The 19,359-nt window shown below is 40.4% G+C and overlaps 1 protein-coding gene across 3 annotated transcripts; it reads right to left on the bottom strand.

Moving 5' to 3' along the window:
* Positions 1-589: 589 nt before the first annotated feature.
* On the bottom strand, positions 590-15,633 carry LOC127007392 (5' exonuclease Apollo-like). Of its 3 annotated transcripts, XM_050878316.1 has the most exons (8): positions 15,506-15,570; positions 15,027-15,126; positions 14,516-14,600; positions 13,185-13,304; positions 10,521-10,656; positions 5,764-5,953; positions 4,488-4,686; positions 590-1,905 (listed from the first exon to the last, which is right to left on the bottom strand). In XM_050878316.1, the coding sequence occupies exons 3-8, from the start codon at positions 14,582-14,584 to the stop codon at positions 913-915; spliced, it is 1,707 nt and encodes a 568-aa protein (XP_050734273.1). In that variant the 5' UTR covers positions 14,585-14,600; positions 15,027-15,126; positions 15,506-15,570; the 3' UTR covers positions 590-912. The 3 variants fall into 3 exon arrangements, with proteins under 3 accessions (XP_050734273.1, XP_050734272.1, XP_050734271.1); XM_050878315.1 differs by lacking the exon at positions 15,027-15,126 and having other exon boundaries at positions 15,506-15,633; XM_050878314.1 differs by lacking the exon at positions 15,027-15,126 and having other exon boundaries at positions 15,178-15,599.
* Between the last annotated feature and the right edge of the window lie 3,726 nt (positions 15,634-19,359).

Genomic DNA, 19,359 nt, shown 5'->3' with positions numbered 1-19,359 from the left:
TCATGCACCTCTAGACATGACCGCGACCTCACTAGTATAGTTTTGTATGTGTTATTATGATATAGTAACACCTTGTCTGATATTTTGAGGTATTGGCGACCCCAGGAAAAACGCTTGGCGACTCCAGGGTTGAGAAAAGGGGCTATAGTTGAACCTCAGAAAGAAATTAGTGGGTGTATTTGTTGATTGAATTTTGCATCATCTTTAATTCATGGCTAAAATTTCCTTTTTTTTTTAGTTCGTTGGGAATATACCTCAAGGGGTGCATGCCGCGCAACCACCCAGACGGCTGGTAAAGATGCCCAATCCTTCAAAAGGAGGCCCAACAACGGGGCTGGGGTGACGGAAAGAGCCCACCTTTCCACTCCCAATGGCACCGGTGAGGACTCGAACCTATACGCTCCAGCATCTCGCCGGCACGCAAGGCGGAGACTCAACCCACTGGGCTACAGGAGCCCCCATTTCTCACTTAATTGTTAGTTTAAATAATGCAGATGGACTAGCCTTTTGTAGACTTGTTCTGTCATTATTGTTCATAAAATTAGGCATACCCAAGAAAACTATGAGGACATACCAATAAAAATATAGATATGAGCAACATTTATTTTACCAAATAGATAAGAGTAAACCATCAACACAGAAGTAATGGTTTTATTTATTTCTAGTGTAGCTAAGCTGTGGTTGTACCACTTGGTATTGTATATAAAATATTTGTACCTTAACTGTTCTTTTATGACAGCAGTAGGTCTAAGAACTAAACATATTCTAATTAGTTATTGCTTTAAATTCTTTGTACAAGTAAAAAAAAATGTCATTGTCATATCTTTGATGGCATTTTTCCAACTATGCTTCAGTGGCTGCCTCTGAAAATCACTGAAAATCAAATACATGATAATCATCATAGGAAATTTGTTATAAAAGACTGTCAAGATGTGAAAGTGATTCCAAAATTAATTTTGAATTTTGTACCATGACCTGTAACTCATCCTCTATATTCCTTGATGCAGTCTGAGCATTTAGTTCTTTAACTTTGCATGCTGCAAAGTCTGCAGTTTCCTTTATTAATGCATCTCTTCTATCTGAAATATGTTTCTCCAGTTTTCTCTTCTTTATCAACTCTGCTTCCCTTTCTCTGGAGGTTATGCTTTCTTCCTCTGATGGCAGTAACAATTTTCTTCTTGCTGGCTGAATACATTTTTCATATTGCTTAGTATTTTTCTCTTTGTGAATATTTGAACTACTTCCCAGGGTAGCTGATGATGTTGGGGTGGCTGCTGCATATCTCTCACTGTAAACATTCCTACTACTTCCCAGGGCAATTGATGATGTTGGGGTGGCTGCTGCATTTCTCTCATTGTAAAGATTTCTCCTACTTCCCAGGGTAAATGATGATGTTGGGGTGGCTGCTGAAGCAGGTGAGAAAGAATGCAATGAATAGGACCTGGGAGAGGAGTGCATCACACCTCGAATTTTACTACTCCTGGGTGACAAACCCTTCCGAAGCATATACTTACGTGGCTGAATGTGGAGAACCCTCGGAGCCTCTCTACTCATTAATCTAATCACACTTTCAGGAATGATAACTGGATCAGGTGGAGGTAATGAAAGCAGATGCCTGTATACAGTCATATCTGCTTTTATGGTCTGATCTGGAGCAGATATGTCAGACCACCAACCTGATTTTGACCAGTGTTTCACGAGTGGATATATCTGATGGGGAGCCAGCGATGATACCATATCCATCAGCTCTGGGTATGATGAGTGATCACTGTATGGTACAACATACATACCATTTTCTGACTGAGAACTGTAAGGACCATTCTTCCAACCCACAAAAAGAGCTGTAGGGATGATGCTGATTGTTGGATACTCTTCATTCCATTTCTTATGTGTAGCTACTTGCATCTGTCAAAAATATATAATAAATGTTTCAGTAACTCATTTCCCCAATGCTAACATATGCTTTTAATTTTGTTAACCTTCTCACGTTCCATAAGTTTTAATAAGTTTTATTTTCTGTGCCTATTTGTAGAATCCCTGCTCTGGCCACCTCCAGGCAGTTCTTCTGTGCTGAAATATTTTGTTTCTTAGCAATTTTCACCCCCAAAGACTGCTCTCATCCTTATCAATAATACATCAGTGGCTTTGTTATTAGTTTTAGTTTTATATGTCATAATAAAAAAATTACAAAACAACAATTTATAGGCCCATTTATAGATGCAGAATAAAGTGTGTATGAACAGTTTTTCAACTTTTCAAGGTAAATGCATTTATAAGAGTAGAATTTTATGAGAATTCTTGTTTCCTTCAGATTTCTAATATGACAATTAGCACCATGAGATATTAATGGAAAAGTAAAAACATTTCCTGAGACGATGTAGAAAGGGTGCTTTTTATTTGTTAGTTGCATTTATTTTTATTCAAAACTAATGATATATCAACTTTTTAGCACATGTTGTGAAGCAGAAACCAAGAAAATCTCTTATGAATTTTGTTTTTAATAGTTCGTATTGTTTTTGTGTGGTGAAATTTAAAAGTAGAATACTATAAACTGACGAGGAACTGAACCTGGGCCATCAAGGCAGAGTAAAATGCCTACAGCCTCTTTCACAGCTAGACCTACTTTGTAAAGTGTTGTTTAAGGAGTAACTATGTATGGAGAGAAGCACGTTTTCAAAATTTAAATAAGTACAATATAGGAGAATATGTGAAAGATGAATGAGAAAAATGCAATAAGGATAAACTGATTCCATGAGTGGATATGAGAACTTTTCTATCTATGCCACTATGGATAGCATTCTTAGAATGGAGGATAAAGATGGGTTATTTAGGAAAGAAAATTATACACATTACTAAATTCAGTGGGAGGAAATATGTTTGAATACTAAAAAAAAATTAAGAAATAACATGTATTACAAGGTGCTTAATATAGGTTGATTTATATAGTGAAATGATTATATAAAAATAGTAACTTTTTTATATAGATATCTTAAAATGGTTTTAACCTCTTCAACATGAAGACGCGTATACTGCATCCTTGCATGCCTCGTTGCGTGCCCCGTACCATATCCGAGACCGCGCATACTGCGTCCTGGCTCGCTTTAGCCAATATACGAGATATTTTATCTTTATATTTATGCTTACATCTTAAAATTATCAATTAATTTATGTTTCTTTATGTGCACCGTTTAATTCTGCATGTTTTCATATATAATACATGATGATTATGTTGAGTTTATGGCTGAAAACTTGTTATATTCAATAGCGTCATTTGAAATTTGGCGCGTGCGGCAATCCCAGATACGGCGCAGGGCGCTGTTTTGGCCCGGCTGTAGAGAGTTTCTTTATATGCACCATTTAATTCTGCATGTTTTCATATATAATACAAGATGATTATGTTGAGTTTATGGCTGAAAACTTGTTATATTCAATAGCGACATTTAAAATTTGGCGCACACGGTGATCCCAGATACGGCATGGGGTGCTGTTTTTGCCCGGCCATAGTGAAGGGGTTAATACAAGATAGTCAACATATTGAAGTGCTCATGTATGAATTTTTATGCATATATTAATTTTTGTGGCGTCAGGAAGGTTTTTCGTCGCAGCGCGTGAAATGAGTCAGATTCGGCGAATGTTCGTCGCGAATTCCGGTCAAGCCCAAGCGAAAACTACTGAAGCTAGGAAGGCGTGCTTGGTGGCAAATGAAAGCTCTTTTAATACAGATTATTAATCAGAATAGAAAAATAGGAAAACATTTAATAAATAAAAAAGTTATAAGCATAAAACTAAGACGAGTCCAAATCGCAGCAAAAGGGTCGAAAACAGACTATTTTGTGATGGCTCGACGAAAAATTTAGAATCGAGCTATCAAAAATTCCTTTGAGTTGGTAAAACTACATTACCAAGAGGGGCTACATGCCAAATTACAGCCTTCTAGAGGCAATGGCAAGGCCACATTAGACAAAAACGGCAAAATGTCTGGAGTTTGTCAAAATCGCTCTCGACAGGGTTTACGTTTCGAGCTCTAGCAATGAAACTACTGGGAGTAGGGAAAGGTTATGCATCATTTTGGAAAGCACATTGGCAGGGCTAAATCATTTGTTAAATAAGTTTTTTGAATTTCTCAAAAAATGAGTGGGTCTCAAGGTTGGGAACTCAAAAATACATTTTTTTCCTAGTCGTTTTTTGAGAATTTATTCGATTTTCGATCCTTTTGAGTCAATTTTCGAGACCGGTCGTGAATTAAATCCCTTGCATTTTGCCATTGATTGATACCAATAACATTTCTGTAGCCCCAGAAATAAGGGAGTTAAGGCGATTCGCACCAAAGCGGTTGATTTTTCAAAACTCGTGGCTTAATGACAAGGGTGCCGCAAAATCAAAAGAGAAAGACGTCAATTACTTGAGATGTTTCTGCTATATTACTTTAATGCCCCAAAGACTAGGGATTAAGGATGGAAGGTGCACATTACATTTGAGTAACTAACCTGTCTCTTTGGAAAAGTATGAATCCGAGACTGCTCAGGATCAGTGGTAAAGACATCAAGGCAACCAAGTAACTGAAGCTGGTCAAACTTCTCTTGACTGACAAGAATTTTCTCACGATACCTCTGAGCTATCTCTTCTAAGAGTCTCTCTCGTCCCAGAGTGTTGATTCCAATCTTTATCTCATGGTCAGGATACCCACTGGAAAAAAAAAATATATAGATATATATATATATATATATATATATATATATATATATATATATATATATATATAGATATATATATATATATATATATATATATATATATATATATATATATATATATATATATATATATATATATATATGCTCACACACACACACACACACACTGTGTGTGTGCATGCATGTGTGTGTGTATATGTGTGTGTGTGTGTGTGTGTGTGTGTGTGTAAATCACCATGGCCTGATCACGAGTTGGACTCGTAATCGCCAGCAGGTACCCTCCTGACATGAGCAAGTGCTCTTTATCGTTGATCTATGGGTACTGCCAGGACCTCACACACCACACACCCCATCCCCTTTGCTCAAGGGGAGACATTAACCACTCCTAGTCAATGGAAAGGATCCGGCCTGAGCGGGCTCGAACCGCCACCCTGTAAGACAGTGAAGCCTGGCAGCGCAGCACTCTAACCAGTTGCACCACGGAGTGTGTGTGTGTGTGTGTGTGTGTGTGTGTGTGTGTGTGTGTGTGTGTGTGTGTGTGTGTGTGTGTGTGTGTGTGTAATTCACCACGGCCTGATCACGTGTTGGACTCGTAATCGCCAGCAGGTACCCTCCCGACATGAGCAAGTGCTCTTTATCTTCGATCTCTGGGTACTGCCAGGACCTCACACACCACACACCCCATCCCCCTTGCTCAAGGGGGGACAGTAACTACTCCTAGTCAACGGAAAGAATCCAGCCTGAGCGGGCTTGAGCTGCCGCCCTATCAGACCGTGAAGCCTGGCAGCGCAGCGCTCTAACCAGTTGCGCCACAGAGTGTGTGTGTGTGTGTGTGTGTGTGTGTGTGTGTGTGTGTGTGTGGTGGTAAACACAATTTCTATATAAAATACTACTGCAGATTACATTCTTATTATGAATTAATTTAATTTCCTTCAATTAGTCTGATAGGGATAGTTTTTAGGGGCTCCAGGAAAGCAGCCTTCTCTTTAATTAATTAATTCAGCTTGTGTCTATTCTGAATGCTCATGTTTCTTACAGAACATGAGTGCAATATTGCTATCTTACATACTCAATTATTTGGAAAATTTGCTTCTTGACCTCTTCTCTGGATGGAAACTGGCAGTAGGGAGCAGAGTATGTGTTGTCAAGGTACAGTATGTCCAGCTCTCGATGATTCACAACATTTTGCAACACAGGGTCCTCCAGCATCTCTGGGCTCCATCGCATGTCTCCACAGTACAGGATATTGCCAAAATACCCTGGGCAAGAGATCAAACTCTGTGTAAATAATTCATTATTACCAGTTAACCCATTTAAACCCAGATCCATTTCCCGTGTTCAGATTCTAGTAATTTTTGGTAAGGTGTGTAATTGTAACTTAACTAAGACATCCTCAAGGAAAAAAAACATAAGTCAAACCAGACGAGAGTTACAGAAGGTGACATATATGATCCACTGGGCGGATCGGGTAGCATCTCGCTTCCATTTTGGTACGCGCCAAGATACACACTCCGCCGTCTATTGCTCACACGTATCTCTCACACACTTACACAAATGCATAGAGTTTTAGATTAATTTGGTTCAATGCATTATGCACATTAACAGGAAAAATCAATCATAAATATCATTTTTTTATTGTTTCAGGTATTACAAAAAAATGGCTGTTTCCAGAGCTTTCTTATACTTGGCATCTGCATATTTCTCTCGCATTGCAAACAGAGCAATCTAAACATTATCAACTTTAGACTTTTATTCATAAAGTATACATGAGCAAAAATCAATGCTTTTTATCGGTTTTTAGTGTTACTGGTTAGGAGGCCACGCGATGTGACTGTTGGGATCATGAATCACACTGCACATATCCAGAACAAAGCGTGTGCCTAAAGTCATTTCTTGGAGTGTCAGACAACCATCATGACCACAGTACAAGTCAAATTTGTAGCAATAACCCTCTTTGCCACAAAGTGCCCACAGCTTATATCCAAACCTAATCGGCTTCCCCCTGATGAATTGTTTCAGACCATGATTACCATAGTATCTGACCATCATCTCATCAACAGACAAATTCTGATGAAACTTAATTAGTTAAATCATCATCCCGGAGGAATGTTTACCATGTCTATTCCCTCTACATCATCATCAATATTGAGCTCATCGCTATATAACAAGTCGATAGCCTCTTGCACACTGAGACATTCACAGTATCTTTAGACATTGTTCACTATTGGAATTGTTGATCACAGTAACTTTTCAAACAGCCAAGTAGCCTACTCACTCACAAGGTCAGAGAACGAAGAGGATGTACTCAGTGTGCTCTTATGCAACTGTGTACACACTGGGCCGCCCGGCCTGCCACTGCTAACGGTTCTGCCCAGTGGATCATATTTGTCACCTCTAATTTTAGTGCACTGGCAATTCGGTAGATGTTGTGATAGTCAAGATAATTCAATTGATATGTCATGCACATACAGTTGTGCATATATAGTGAAAAGGATATAGAAATTGAAAATATATTTCAGAGCGATTTTTCACAGAACATTCATGTAAGTCACATAACGAAAAATAAGCGAAAAACAATTCCTGCTAATTACATGACCACCAGACAGAATTTAATTTCACTGCTAAAAATGGGTTCTATCACTTCTGCTTAACCCCTAGGGTGCCAGCGCCGTGTATTTATGGCGGCAGGTAGGCGCACGCTGTGTGCCAGTGCCGTTTATCTACAGCGGCAATTTAGAAAAATCGCCGTGGCCTTATTTTGAATGAGAAACTTTTCATACTTTGTCAGGACACTTTTCATACCTTTACCCCTCCTGATCTTCACCCCCCCCCCCCACACACACACACACCAAGCCTCTAGAGATCCCGAGGGTACGGGTCCCTTTCCTGACCTAACCGCAGTGCAGGAAGGATGTCTCGCCGCGCAAAGCATATTTTGCGAACGTCCAACTTTGCTCGTGCCCTTGATGAAGCCCCTAGTGACTTCACGGATAGTGATTCGAGTGACTGAGTCTGATAGTGACCTTGATAAAGATTATATATACAGTACCGTCTCGAGTTTCACGCTATCCGAGTTTCGCGACCCTCGAGTTTAGCGCCTAATCCTAAATTCTTACCATCATGACTTTCACGCATTACCGCCACGAGTTTCGTGCTCATTTGACATGTTCGGGTCACATCTACCTACCGTCGGCGTCATGCGTGCTGCCTTAAAAGGCGGTGTCCAACCATTGGGGCTATGGGCAACCGCGGTTGCCCGCATGCCCAACCGGGAGCGAGTTATTGGTTGTCCGTATGAATGGAAAACGGATGTGAGTACGAGCGTGGGTACGTGGGTACCTCACGGCTGTATGTAAACAAACAGACGACAGCAGTGGCTGAGGAAAGAGGAGCAGTGGAAAATGGCCCACCAAGAGACTCGTAAAATGGACTGGCAGAGCTGCTTTGCTTTCTACTTGATTAACAAGATAAGAGAACACCCCGTGCTGTGGAACGAGTCTATGAAAATTGTAGATCTCCCAGTGATATTTTCCTCTTCTTCTTTTGACCTGTAATGCATGGCAGCGACGGTGAAAAGTAACACTGGAAAATAGCAAAAGGGCATAGAAAACCAAAATCAGGGAAAGAAAAGAACAGAAAAAACACCTAAGTACAGGGTGAAGTGTATAAGTGTGCACTGTGAAGTAAATAAGGGCTGCTTTCAGTCACTGTTGGTTTTGATCGTTACCAATGGCGGCAATTGACGCTATAGTTTTCCACGTGAAATTGGCTTATGGGGTAGTGGTGGCTGCAGAGAAAGCGACAGGTGCTGAGAGTGTGGTAAGGTGCGGGGTGAGGCTAAACCTGCAGCCGCCACGAGGTGCTGTTGTAAAGGCAATACCTCCGACACCATCACATCACATCACTACCCATCGGCCAGTTTCACGTGGAAATACTAGAGCAGCGATCGCCGCCATTGGTAACAATCAATACAAACAAAATGACTGTGAAAGCGGCCCTAAGTGCATGTTGTGAAGTATAAAAATGTGGAGGAGGACCTAAGAAGCGATACAAAGCATTACAGGTCAAAAGAAGAAGGTCCACTATACACTGGCTGGTGTTGCAAAAAATATCTTCCCGCTGAAATTAGTCATTCTGCTGTCCATCACACATGCGCGCTGTGGGAATACACAGCATTAAAAGTGTTAATTTACCTGGATTTGTTCTTTTTGGTCCGCTTGTGGTCTTTGTGAGCGGTGAGGGAAATATGGAAGCAGTAAGCAAGATGAACCTTTCTGCGAGCTATTTTGCGATTGCGGCGGCAGTTTACGTTCAATAGGCATTGAAAAGTCAATCATGATGTTAGTGATTTGATGATATATAACAAAGAGTTAGCAGATTATACCATAACACACAACTGCGGCTTCAGAACGACCTCTTCTCACTTCCCATTTTCTGCCTATTACCAAGGTATGTATTTTGAGATAATAAGAGAGTAAAGTAAAAAAAAATTGTGATAACAAGGGAGTCAAGTCGCCGGAATCAATAAGTGCTTTTTCATGTATTTCAATACCTCGAGTTTCGCAATCCTCGAGTTTAGTGCTTTACCTTCGGAATGAAGGAAGCGCGAAGCTTGAGAGGGTACTGTATAGTGATAATGGTAGCTCGAGTGGTGAGGAAAGTAAGGTGCCGATGCCTCGCCACTCACATTATGCCCAAGCAAGGAGGGTTTTCGAACCCTCTATTGTCTCTTAGGCCAAAAGGCCGAAGTTTAATAGACGAGCTCCCTGGGGCGAGTAAGTCTATGGGATGTAACACTCCAAATATCGGAAACTTCTGGCGCCTAGAAATCATGGAAATTTTCAGAAGTGAGTAGTAAAATGTATCAATTATGTGTTATCTAATCATTCTGAACACTTTTCTGCAAAAAACAAAAAATCCAAATTTGCTTGGCACCAGGGGAAGGTTTTTGCGAAGCATGGTACCGAGGGGGTTAATACCTGAACTTCTATCTTAAATTAATTTTACTTACCATGTTTTAGACACAGGCCGCCAAAGACGGACACCGAATATGATCCACTGGGCGTTAAAGGGTTAATCCTTCCCAACCATACAGAATGTTGAAAAATCTACAGGCTTGCTTTCTGAGGATGTCATTCTTGGTATGTTCATTATAGTAAGTGTGTGTGTGTGTGTGTGGGGGTAAGCCTCCAGTGTTCAATATTGCATTATATCCATCCTATACCTCCACTGCCATTAAACCTCTGCTATAATGTTACCATGGTCAGTCATCTTTGTTCTGATTTTTGTGTTAATAAAGCTTATCACACCTTTAAAACCCTAATCCCTCTAACCTTTTACAAATTATCTTAGGTCAGTATTTTCACTCAGCTTATTTTCATATATATATATATATATATATATATATATATATATATATATATATATATATATATATATATATATATATATATATATATATATATATATATATATATATATATATATATATATATATATATATATATATATATATATATATATATATATAACTTTTGGCTCTAACTATAGAGGTCGAGGTTTCATTGTAGCTTCATTACACTGGTGAGTCTTTATGCTTTATACTAGGGCTGAGGAAACAATGTTTCTAAAAATAAAACTTTGCAGCTCATTTTCTAATCCATCCTGCATTCATATTCTGCAATAAAGGAGTCAATAAACAATGAAAACATTTTTTTAATAATTTCTTCTAGAACCTAATTATCCTACAACTACTTTTAATTACTAAAACTTCTCACAGTAGCTTGGCAAGGAAGTAAAATGTTAGTAATATATTACTTAGCTCACCTTGAAAGAGGAACATGACTGCTCCAGGAACATGATTAGCATCAAAGACAGTAACTGTGATGGTATTGCTGCCTTCATCTAAAGGAATTAAGTAGCTTTGTCCAACCTCTAGCTCCTTTATTATACTTTCTGGCAGCTGTATGAAAGAAATAACATAAATAATAACAAGAACAACAACAATAAATAATAATAATAATAATAATAATAATAATAATAATAATAATAATTATAATAATAATAAATAATGATAAATCATATTAGTAAAAATATTTTTTACATGATAATACTAATCATTATGTAATTGTGACACACCTGGAGGTGAAGCCTCATCTCCAGCTTTGAGCAGCTCTGCACTGATGTTAGAAGTATCATGTGCCTTTTCATCCCTTAACACTGCCACAGCCTTTTTGACCTCGTCAAGGGAGAGTGGGCTTTCATCGATGGGTGGATCAGCATCCACCACATGCAGCCCAGCAAACTGGAAGCTGCCCATTCGGAGGGAACACAATGTACAGCTGCCCACAGTACTCAGCCCAATGGGCCCTCTGCCCATCCATGTCCGATACAAGGCAGCCATCAGCTGTTTGGATAGCGGTTACCTGAGAGGGAGACTTGGAGCACAGCTTCTTCAGGGCTTGGTAAACAGGTCGGAGGTCATTCGCATTTAAATGGCCCTCGACTTCCTCAGTGAGACCCCTGACATACCTCTCCATGTCTCTCCTCAGGAGAGCTCTAGTCCTACATGACAAAGCCCTGTATTTGTACCAGTTCCCAGCAAGTCTGGCAGCACGATTCTCCTTGATATTCTCCAGTCTCCACTCCTAGATCTCGAGCACTCTCCAATGCACTTCTTGGCAGCTCAAAGAGTCTCATGTTTGAAGGTATCCCACAGTTCTACAGGATCCTCGAGAATGCTGAACACATTGAACCGATTTGAAACTGCCACTGCATTACTCCTGAGCACATGCCAGGTCTTACTGTCTCAAGAGATGGAACACAGTATTGTTGCATATCTAGAATCTTTTTCACCTGATATGAAGCCTGAGTGTTGCAACAACAAGCCCATGATCAGGTCCAAAGAACTCAGCACCCCCAAAAAATCTGCCGTTCTGAAGGATCCTCCCACGAGTACTTACGAGGATGTGATCAGTCTCCTTAGCTACCCCTCTGGCATCGCTATACCAAGTCCAGCAATGTAGTCTGATCTCTGGTACCAGGAACTCGCAATTCTTAACCTCCTGGATCTTGCAAAATTCAGGAAGAGAGAACTATTGATGTTTTTGGTATCAGAACCATGGGGACCAACACATAGCTTTTTGCCAACCCTGTCAATGCCACTATAGCATTGAAGTCGCCCAGGACAAAGAGTGTGTCCCGGGGAGGGCACTGGTCTAATACAAAGTCAAGTTTGGCGTAGAACGTCTTCTCTTCCGTTTCACACATCTCGGTAGGAGCGTACACTGTAACAAGAGACATGAACCACAGTGTGTGCTTCAGCCTCACTTGCATTATACACTCATCAACTGGAGTAACCTCAACCACAAATGGCTGCAGTTGGCTGGAGATGCCCATAGCTAACCCTTTAAAATGGAAGCCATTGCTCATGCCAGACCAGTAGTAGGTGTACCCCCCATCACTGATCTCACCACTGCCAGGCCTCCTCATCTCAGAGAGTCCCAATATGTCTACCCTCAGCCTTCTGAGCTCATTTGATAGGTAGGGCAGTTGATCATTGTCCAAGAGGCTCTGGACATTCCAGGAGCCCACATCCAAAGCCCTTCAAAAGTTAACCCCAGGACTGGATCTGCGGACTGGCACGGCTTTTGCACCACCCCAGCTACCCCTAAAACAAAGAGAGGGGCTGGGAGCCCTTCCTCCTTCAAGGTGCAGGGGTCCCATAAGCTTTGCCCAACACCTGTCACTGGCAGCAGGCTCCCCAGATGTGGATGCACTGGGGAAGCCTGCCGAGCAGTCAGGCTCCCCGGCAAAACCGGATCGGGGTCAAGGCTCATGTCACGACCCCGACCTCTAATTTTTACTTTGTTTTTGGCAAGGAATTTTTTTTCGGTGGGGGAGAGGGTGCAAACCCCTACCCCAACCAGACCAAATCAGGGGACTGACTGACTGACTGGACTGACTGCTCACCAAAGGTCAGGGACACAGGACCCCTGGGAGGATGGATCCTCCAGCTACCCAAAGAAATTAAGATACATGAACAGGAAGAGAAAAGGAAGAAAGACAGCTCGGGGGGTTGAGGACACTGCATTCCTCATCCAGACAGACCTGCCCCTACCCTATATTTTGCATATTTTGCGAGTGCTTTATTCCTATATCTTCATGTATGATTTTACTACTTGAAAATAAAATCAGAAAAGCATACGAATATATATATTTGACTTCAAAACAATAATAATGAGTTTTTGAAACAAATAAGACCAATTTGAAAAAAAAGCAACATGACATGACTCCTTCTTCATCGAAAGTCAACACTGTATGGCTTAACCAGAAAAAATGTTATAGCTTATAATAAAATATAAAAATTTTCTTTGAAAAGAATAGTTGACTTACTACTCACATGGGCACTTGCTGCTTTTCTTACTGCTCTAGTATTATACTATTGCTTCAATTCAATTATAAGGTATTTTACCATGAACTATTTCTCACCTTGTATTTACTCTTAAGTAAGAGGGCTGTGATTGGGGATGTGTATATGGGCAAGCGCCATGTTGATGACAGTCCCTCAGTGTGGTCCTGATGGAGGTGTGTAAGAAAGAACAGACGTGCCTGGAGAAAGAAGGCAGTAGTTAGCACAAACAAAATCTAACACAATATTACCCATATCTATAATGTTTTAATTGACTCTCTTGTTAATCATATGGTATTCCCTGCTACTTGACTGTTTTTAATTTGACTGATGGAAAAATGGCACAACATAATTTTTTATTGTTGCAATGGAACAGACTGCTGCACACACCCTACTGCATCATGTGTTAATGCCTGACCTCTTTTTTAGATTACAGTTTCTAGTAATCCGCATTAACCAATATCCTTCAATCATCAACCTTTCAATACACAGATAGTCCTCAACTTACGATGTATGTGACTCACAACTGCTCATACTTACAACCAGGCCAATAATATTAGTAATACAGGCAGTCTTCAAGTTATGATAGGGTCTGGGACCAACAGGCCGGTCATAAATTATTTGTATGCTGAAATTTACATTACAAAATTCAAATATAATATTATTCAAATGTCCTACTGCGACAAGGGCAGCATTCCCGCACCTCCTACCCTCTCCCCCTTCCCCGACTCTGTCCTCATGTGCTTGCCTCACCCCAGCCCTGTGTTCATTTGACCCTTTAGCCATGCAACGTTGTGCAATGTTACGAAATTGAGCTACCAAGTTTTACCAAGATGGTGGAGGTAGTCAAAAAGCCTGCCAGATCATTATGCAGAGGGTTGTGTTGGTGTAATTCATCACAGCCTGATCATGAGTTGGACTCGTAATCGCCAGCATGTACCCTCCCAACATGAGAAAGTGCTTTTTATCGTCGATCTATGGGTACTGCCAGGGCCTCACACACCACACAACCCATCCCCCTTGCTCAAGGGGAGACAGTAACCCCTCCTAGTCAACGGAAAGAATCCACCCTGAGCAGGCTCAAACCGCCGCCCTGTCAGACCGTGAAGCCTGGCTCTAACCAGTTGCGCCACGGGAGTGGCGTGTGTGCATGTGTGTGGGTGGGTTCTAAACAGAGGACACATTGCAGTTAAACAGGTGGCAAAGCTTGGTAGCTCAATTTTGTTATACTGAACAATATTGCATGGCTAGAGAGTCAACCAAATGCAGAGCTAGGGCAAGAAGATGCCATGATCGAGCATGGGCCCATTGCCTACATGATCAAGTGTCCAGACAGAGTTTTGCTTTTGTATCTCTTAAAAAGGCCTAAGTATTGCAGAGAATTTAGAATTTCCCTGAACGTATATTTTACCCCTGGTGCATTTGCAGGCCTCCAAAAATCTACTGCTATAGGTGTTGCATCAATCACGCAGCCAGGCATTGTGGGTTACAGTATCCTGCAAAGAGAGCAGTAGAATGTATAAATGTGTTTAATGATGAGAATCTTAAAATTATGACACAAAAAATAAAGCAATCATGACAACTCCAATGTTTCATTCAATACAGGTAAACTTTCTATATCAGTCTACAAAGTAAAACATTTAACAACCCCCCCCAAAAAATAAATGAACATCATCATCTATATCATCTATATACTGTGGTGTGTTGGCATGTTTGGAGCTCCATGCCTGTGGAGCTCACCCTGGTAAGACATCCTGGTAAGACCTGGACCTTGCAAAAATTTAAAACCAAAATAGAAGCCCATATGACAGTGCTGTGGAAGAATCTGATCTTTCCCAAATGGAATATTGCTCCTAGCTATGAAGATGAGCACCGAGGCCACACACTGCTACAGCGTATGCCCCCAACTTTACCTTACCTACCTATGAAGCCAGAATGACAGTGGTGCATGCTACTACTGCTTTGTATTACTACTACTACTACTGCTGCTGCTGCTGCTCCTGGCAGACTGCACTTGTTGCTCTGGAAGTACAGATAATGATGAGTTATGATATTAAGAGCCCTTATACATACCTTGAGGAACAGAGTAAAGCATACCACTTTAACATTGGTGGTTCAGTGGTAGAATTCTTCCTTGCCACTATATGGGAACATGGACTGCATCAGTGCCTGTAGCCAAGATCCTCATCTGGTCCTTGTCGCGCTTTTCAATGTCTAGAACCACTACAATAAGCTCCACTCCTAAGGCCTCATTTGATCAGGGAGTGATCAGGGTATATGCAGGCTACTAGGGGATTTAACATGAGTCCTTCGGCCCATCACATGTACTAGACAGCCCTGTAGCTTATCCTGACTATTGAGCTTGCAGGCGACCCTTTATTAGCGACAACCACAATCATACCAGGATGAGACATTCGTGGGGCAGAGAGCAGCTTCTTCTTCAACGTCCGCTGCCTCTCTTTGTTTACAAACATGCCTGGAGCGCCACAGAGCAACGTTGCCTTCTTCTTCTTCTTTTGACCTGTAACGCTTTTTGTATCGCTCCTCCTCTCGTCGATCCTCTCTTCTTATTCACACATTTTGCTTCTCAATAGTATAGTGTTACGTATCTTTCCTCACTGTAATACGCTATTGTATTATAATTTTATGTTTGTTGCTGAAACCACGTACTTATCAACAAGGATACTGACATGCGAAATTGTTGGACTTTCGCATCTTGATTGATTGATAGTTTATTGTTGCAGGTAAACATCTTGACTATGCCTCCTGACTGGATGCCTATATAGGGTCTCTTCTCTGTGCATGGCAGACTGCTAGAGCTGACATAATTATATAAGCCTTATTATAAGGTCTGGAAGATTTTCAATGGCCTCTCTTCTGTGCAACCCTCTGAGTGCCCTGCGCATCATTAATCCAGATCCAGATCCAGAGTTATTTTCCCTCCAGACATCCTCTAGGACCCGTGGAATTAAATTCACACATAATATTGTTGTGCTGGAAGCTTCCCCCGGCGTCCATGGGGCTCTAGAAGGCTCCGGGAAGAGCGAGCAGGGGGGCGGGGAGCAAAGCCTCGTCCGCGCCCCGCGGGGCGCGGCCAGGCGCCAGGCGGGAAGTGTTGCCAACTCGCACATACTTTTGCTACATGATCTTGTATGATCTAAAATATACCATAGACTTCTATGAATATACTGTAACATTCTAGACTGTACTGTTCTGGATATATATAGGAGAAGAGGGCGAGAGAGTCCCAGTCCCAGTCATAGTAAGCTAGTGGTCAGTGAAGAGTCAGAGTGAAGTGTACTACTAAGGAAGAATATTAAACTACAGATGTTGTGCAAAGTGTTCATATATATCTCCCTCCCACGGAGTCTTGTGACGGCGACACGGAACCCAAGTAATACGTCCGGCATAACAATATTTCTACCCCACAGCAACGCGCAGATCGAAATACGTAGGCGATATACTTCTCAGTCCGAGTGGATTGCTTTGTGGAATAGCCTGCCAGACACAGTACTAGTTATCCTGTCAACATCCGTAACTGTATATAAGAGAAAACTAGCAGAGTACCTCGGTCAAAGACTATACGAATATTAACCCTTATATATACATACTCATACCAATATGTATATTCATATATATAATTCATATGATCTCATTTTTAACTATAATTCCTAAACACTTCTTGTCACAGAATATATCAACTCTAAATTACTTTAGTTTACTTTTATTTATTTATTTATGGAAATATGGAAAGAATTGGGCATCTCATCTACCAGCCATCTGGGTGGTTGCGCGGCATGCACCGCCTTCCTCCCTTAATTGGGGGTATATCCCCAACGAAATACCAAATATATATATATATATATATATATATATATATATATATATATATATATATATATATATATATATATATATATATATATATATATATATATATATATATATATATATATATATATATACTTTATTTCACTTATATAAATATAAGTAAATATATTTTATAACTAGTCTTTACTTAGTGCAATCAACACACCTTCCAGCAGAGGCTTAATAGTTTTAGTGCAAAGAGTAATTACACAAATATACATTTTGCTGGCGTGTTGGCACTTGTGGGGTTCCCTTCTCGTGGAACCCGTCTATACTATTCCCAATATGATGAGTCTGGTGGGGCGCCAATAGGGAATTTCCCTGATGCGGCGCCGACAGATGTACTAGCAACAATTACTGCCTTATTGTAAGATTACTTCTAAATGAAACTTCATAATAGTGCATTTATATAAATTTCTAATAAGGATGTATACATATATAGAGAGAGCTTTGAATATTGTTCTAGTGGAATGATAACAGTGACTTTGTATAGATACCACAAAATGTAGCAGCTGTTCTTCAATGTTGCCAGTTTTAAGGCTGGGTCAAGGGTACGTACATTGACTGCGCTAATCCGCAGGTACACGAGAGGTCGATTCTCATGATAACCCGACACACACACCTCAACATTTTGTCTCCATGCCAGCTTGCTCCGCCCTTGGTCGCACTCAAGAGGCAGGGATGGCAGCATAACATTTCCTCATTAAGATAAAATGATTTCATGATTTCTGTGGCTGAACATTACATAAGAGGCAAGAAAACTGGGCTAGAAAAAGAGCAACACAAAAGAATGTGAATGATTGCCTGGTAGCAATTTCAAGGAAATCATCTGTAATTCCTTTTTCATGGCTTTTACGCACAAACAGATCAAGTTGCTGGAATGTAGAGGTCTTTGGGTGCTATCAGAAATGCTATGAGCACAAAGTTTCCCAAACATGTGAAATAAGTGCAACTGGTGGGACCAAATTAAGTCGCCTTCAACCACACACACTCTCTCTCATATTCTCCCTCATTCATTCTCATTTTCTCTCTCGATCTCTCATTCTCATTCTCTCTCTTTCTTATTCTTATGGGCAGTTCGACAGTCCAACACAATCATTGTAAGCTCCCAAACCAAACCATATTCACCACAATGCTCCGTTACTTCTACGCAATACTAGATACCAATAAAGTTTTCCTGTGTAGTTTCCTAAAATTCCCTCTTTTTTTATATCACCGCCAAACACTAAAGAGATAAAAGTAATTTTTTTGGTCCAATTGTAAGTTTGGTTGATGAGCTTACAAACTTGCTGGACTGTAAAACTGGCCCTTAATTTTGAATGAAAGAAAGCAGATCATAAATAAGAGAGGAGTTACACTTAGAACATAAGGAATTTAACATGAGATTCGAAATTTTACCCCCCCCCCCTTAATTCAGGAAAATGCCAAGATATAAGAATAACTGATTTTCTATGTAAATCTATGTAAATCATTCGGTAGATCTGGCAACACTGGCTTGGAGCGCGGAGCGCTTTCCACAGCAGTGTTGCCAAAGTCTCCAAAAGTCTCCAGTGTGTGCCTCCCCCAAATGTACAGGACTGCCATAAATGTTATAAAAATTAATGATTATGTATATTTTAATGGTCATGATCTATTGAGATGAAGCTCTCATAAATAATTTTAACAATGTGTAGTCTCCTAGCAGAGATGTGAAAAACTGGTACAAAAATATAACAACAAGCCAGTACAATCATTGACATTTACAGATATAAACAACTTTTTCACGTATGGACGGCAATGAGAGGAAATGTAGTTTTATTTTACTACACTGAATGTTCCCTCTTAATTGGTGGTGCCATTGAGGAGACATCATTAGGAAACCAGGCTGGCGTGGTCCCTGCTGGTGCTCCCTTGTAATGGCACCCGTGGTAATGAAATAGGTACCCATTAACACGAACACCGAGAACCATAATTCGAAATAAGACACTAACTCTTAATTCACACGTATCTGTTGATGATATGTGGCAACATACGTTTGCCATTCATGTAACTGACATTTTATCTTTTAGTGTCAGAACTGTAGCTTCAAAGATAGCCCGAATTCATCTTTCTTCTCAGGCCATGGGTGGTTATAGCGTGAGAATGATCTTTATTATGAGGCCAGAGGCCCCAAGCTGTAGTTTCTTTAACTCATGCCTAAACCTGACACAGCACATAGATAAAAATAAAAAGTGAAATTCACAAGAAAGTTAACATTATTTTCCATGGTGCTGTGAACATCCTCTACATATATGAACATTTGATTTTTAAGTAAGTTTTGTACTCCAAAAAATTATAAATGAAAGTAGATGCCTTTTAAAAGTTTCATGGCTATAAAAAATATTTTCCCATTCAGAATATAAATCA

The sequence above is a fragment of the Eriocheir sinensis genome, chromosome 35, assembly GCF_024679095.1.
Source record: "Eriocheir sinensis breed Jianghai 21 chromosome 35, ASM2467909v1, whole genome shotgun sequence".
NCBI lineage: Eukaryota > Metazoa > Arthropoda > Malacostraca > Decapoda > Varunidae > Eriocheir > Eriocheir sinensis.
The sequence above is the reverse complement of the archived record's forward strand: the minus strand, read 5'-3'. Positions and strand labels throughout refer to the sequence as shown.

What these genes read in the sequence shown, in the direction of transcription:
- LOC127007392 (XM_050878315.1), bottom strand. Translation starts at nt 14,584, where the DNA reads ATGCCTGGCTGCGTGATTGATGCAACACCTATAGCAGTAGATTTTTGG. An exon ending in TACTTAAGAGTAAATACAAG is followed by an intron (nt 10,657 to 13,184) that starts GTGAGAAATAGT and finishes TCTTTCATACAG; the next exon opens with CTGCCAGAAAGTATAATAAA. An exon ending in CAAATTTTCCAAATAATTGA is followed by an intron (nt 4,687 to 5,763) that starts GTATGTAAGATA and finishes TTTTTTTTCCAG; the next exon opens with TGGGTATCCTGACCATGAGA.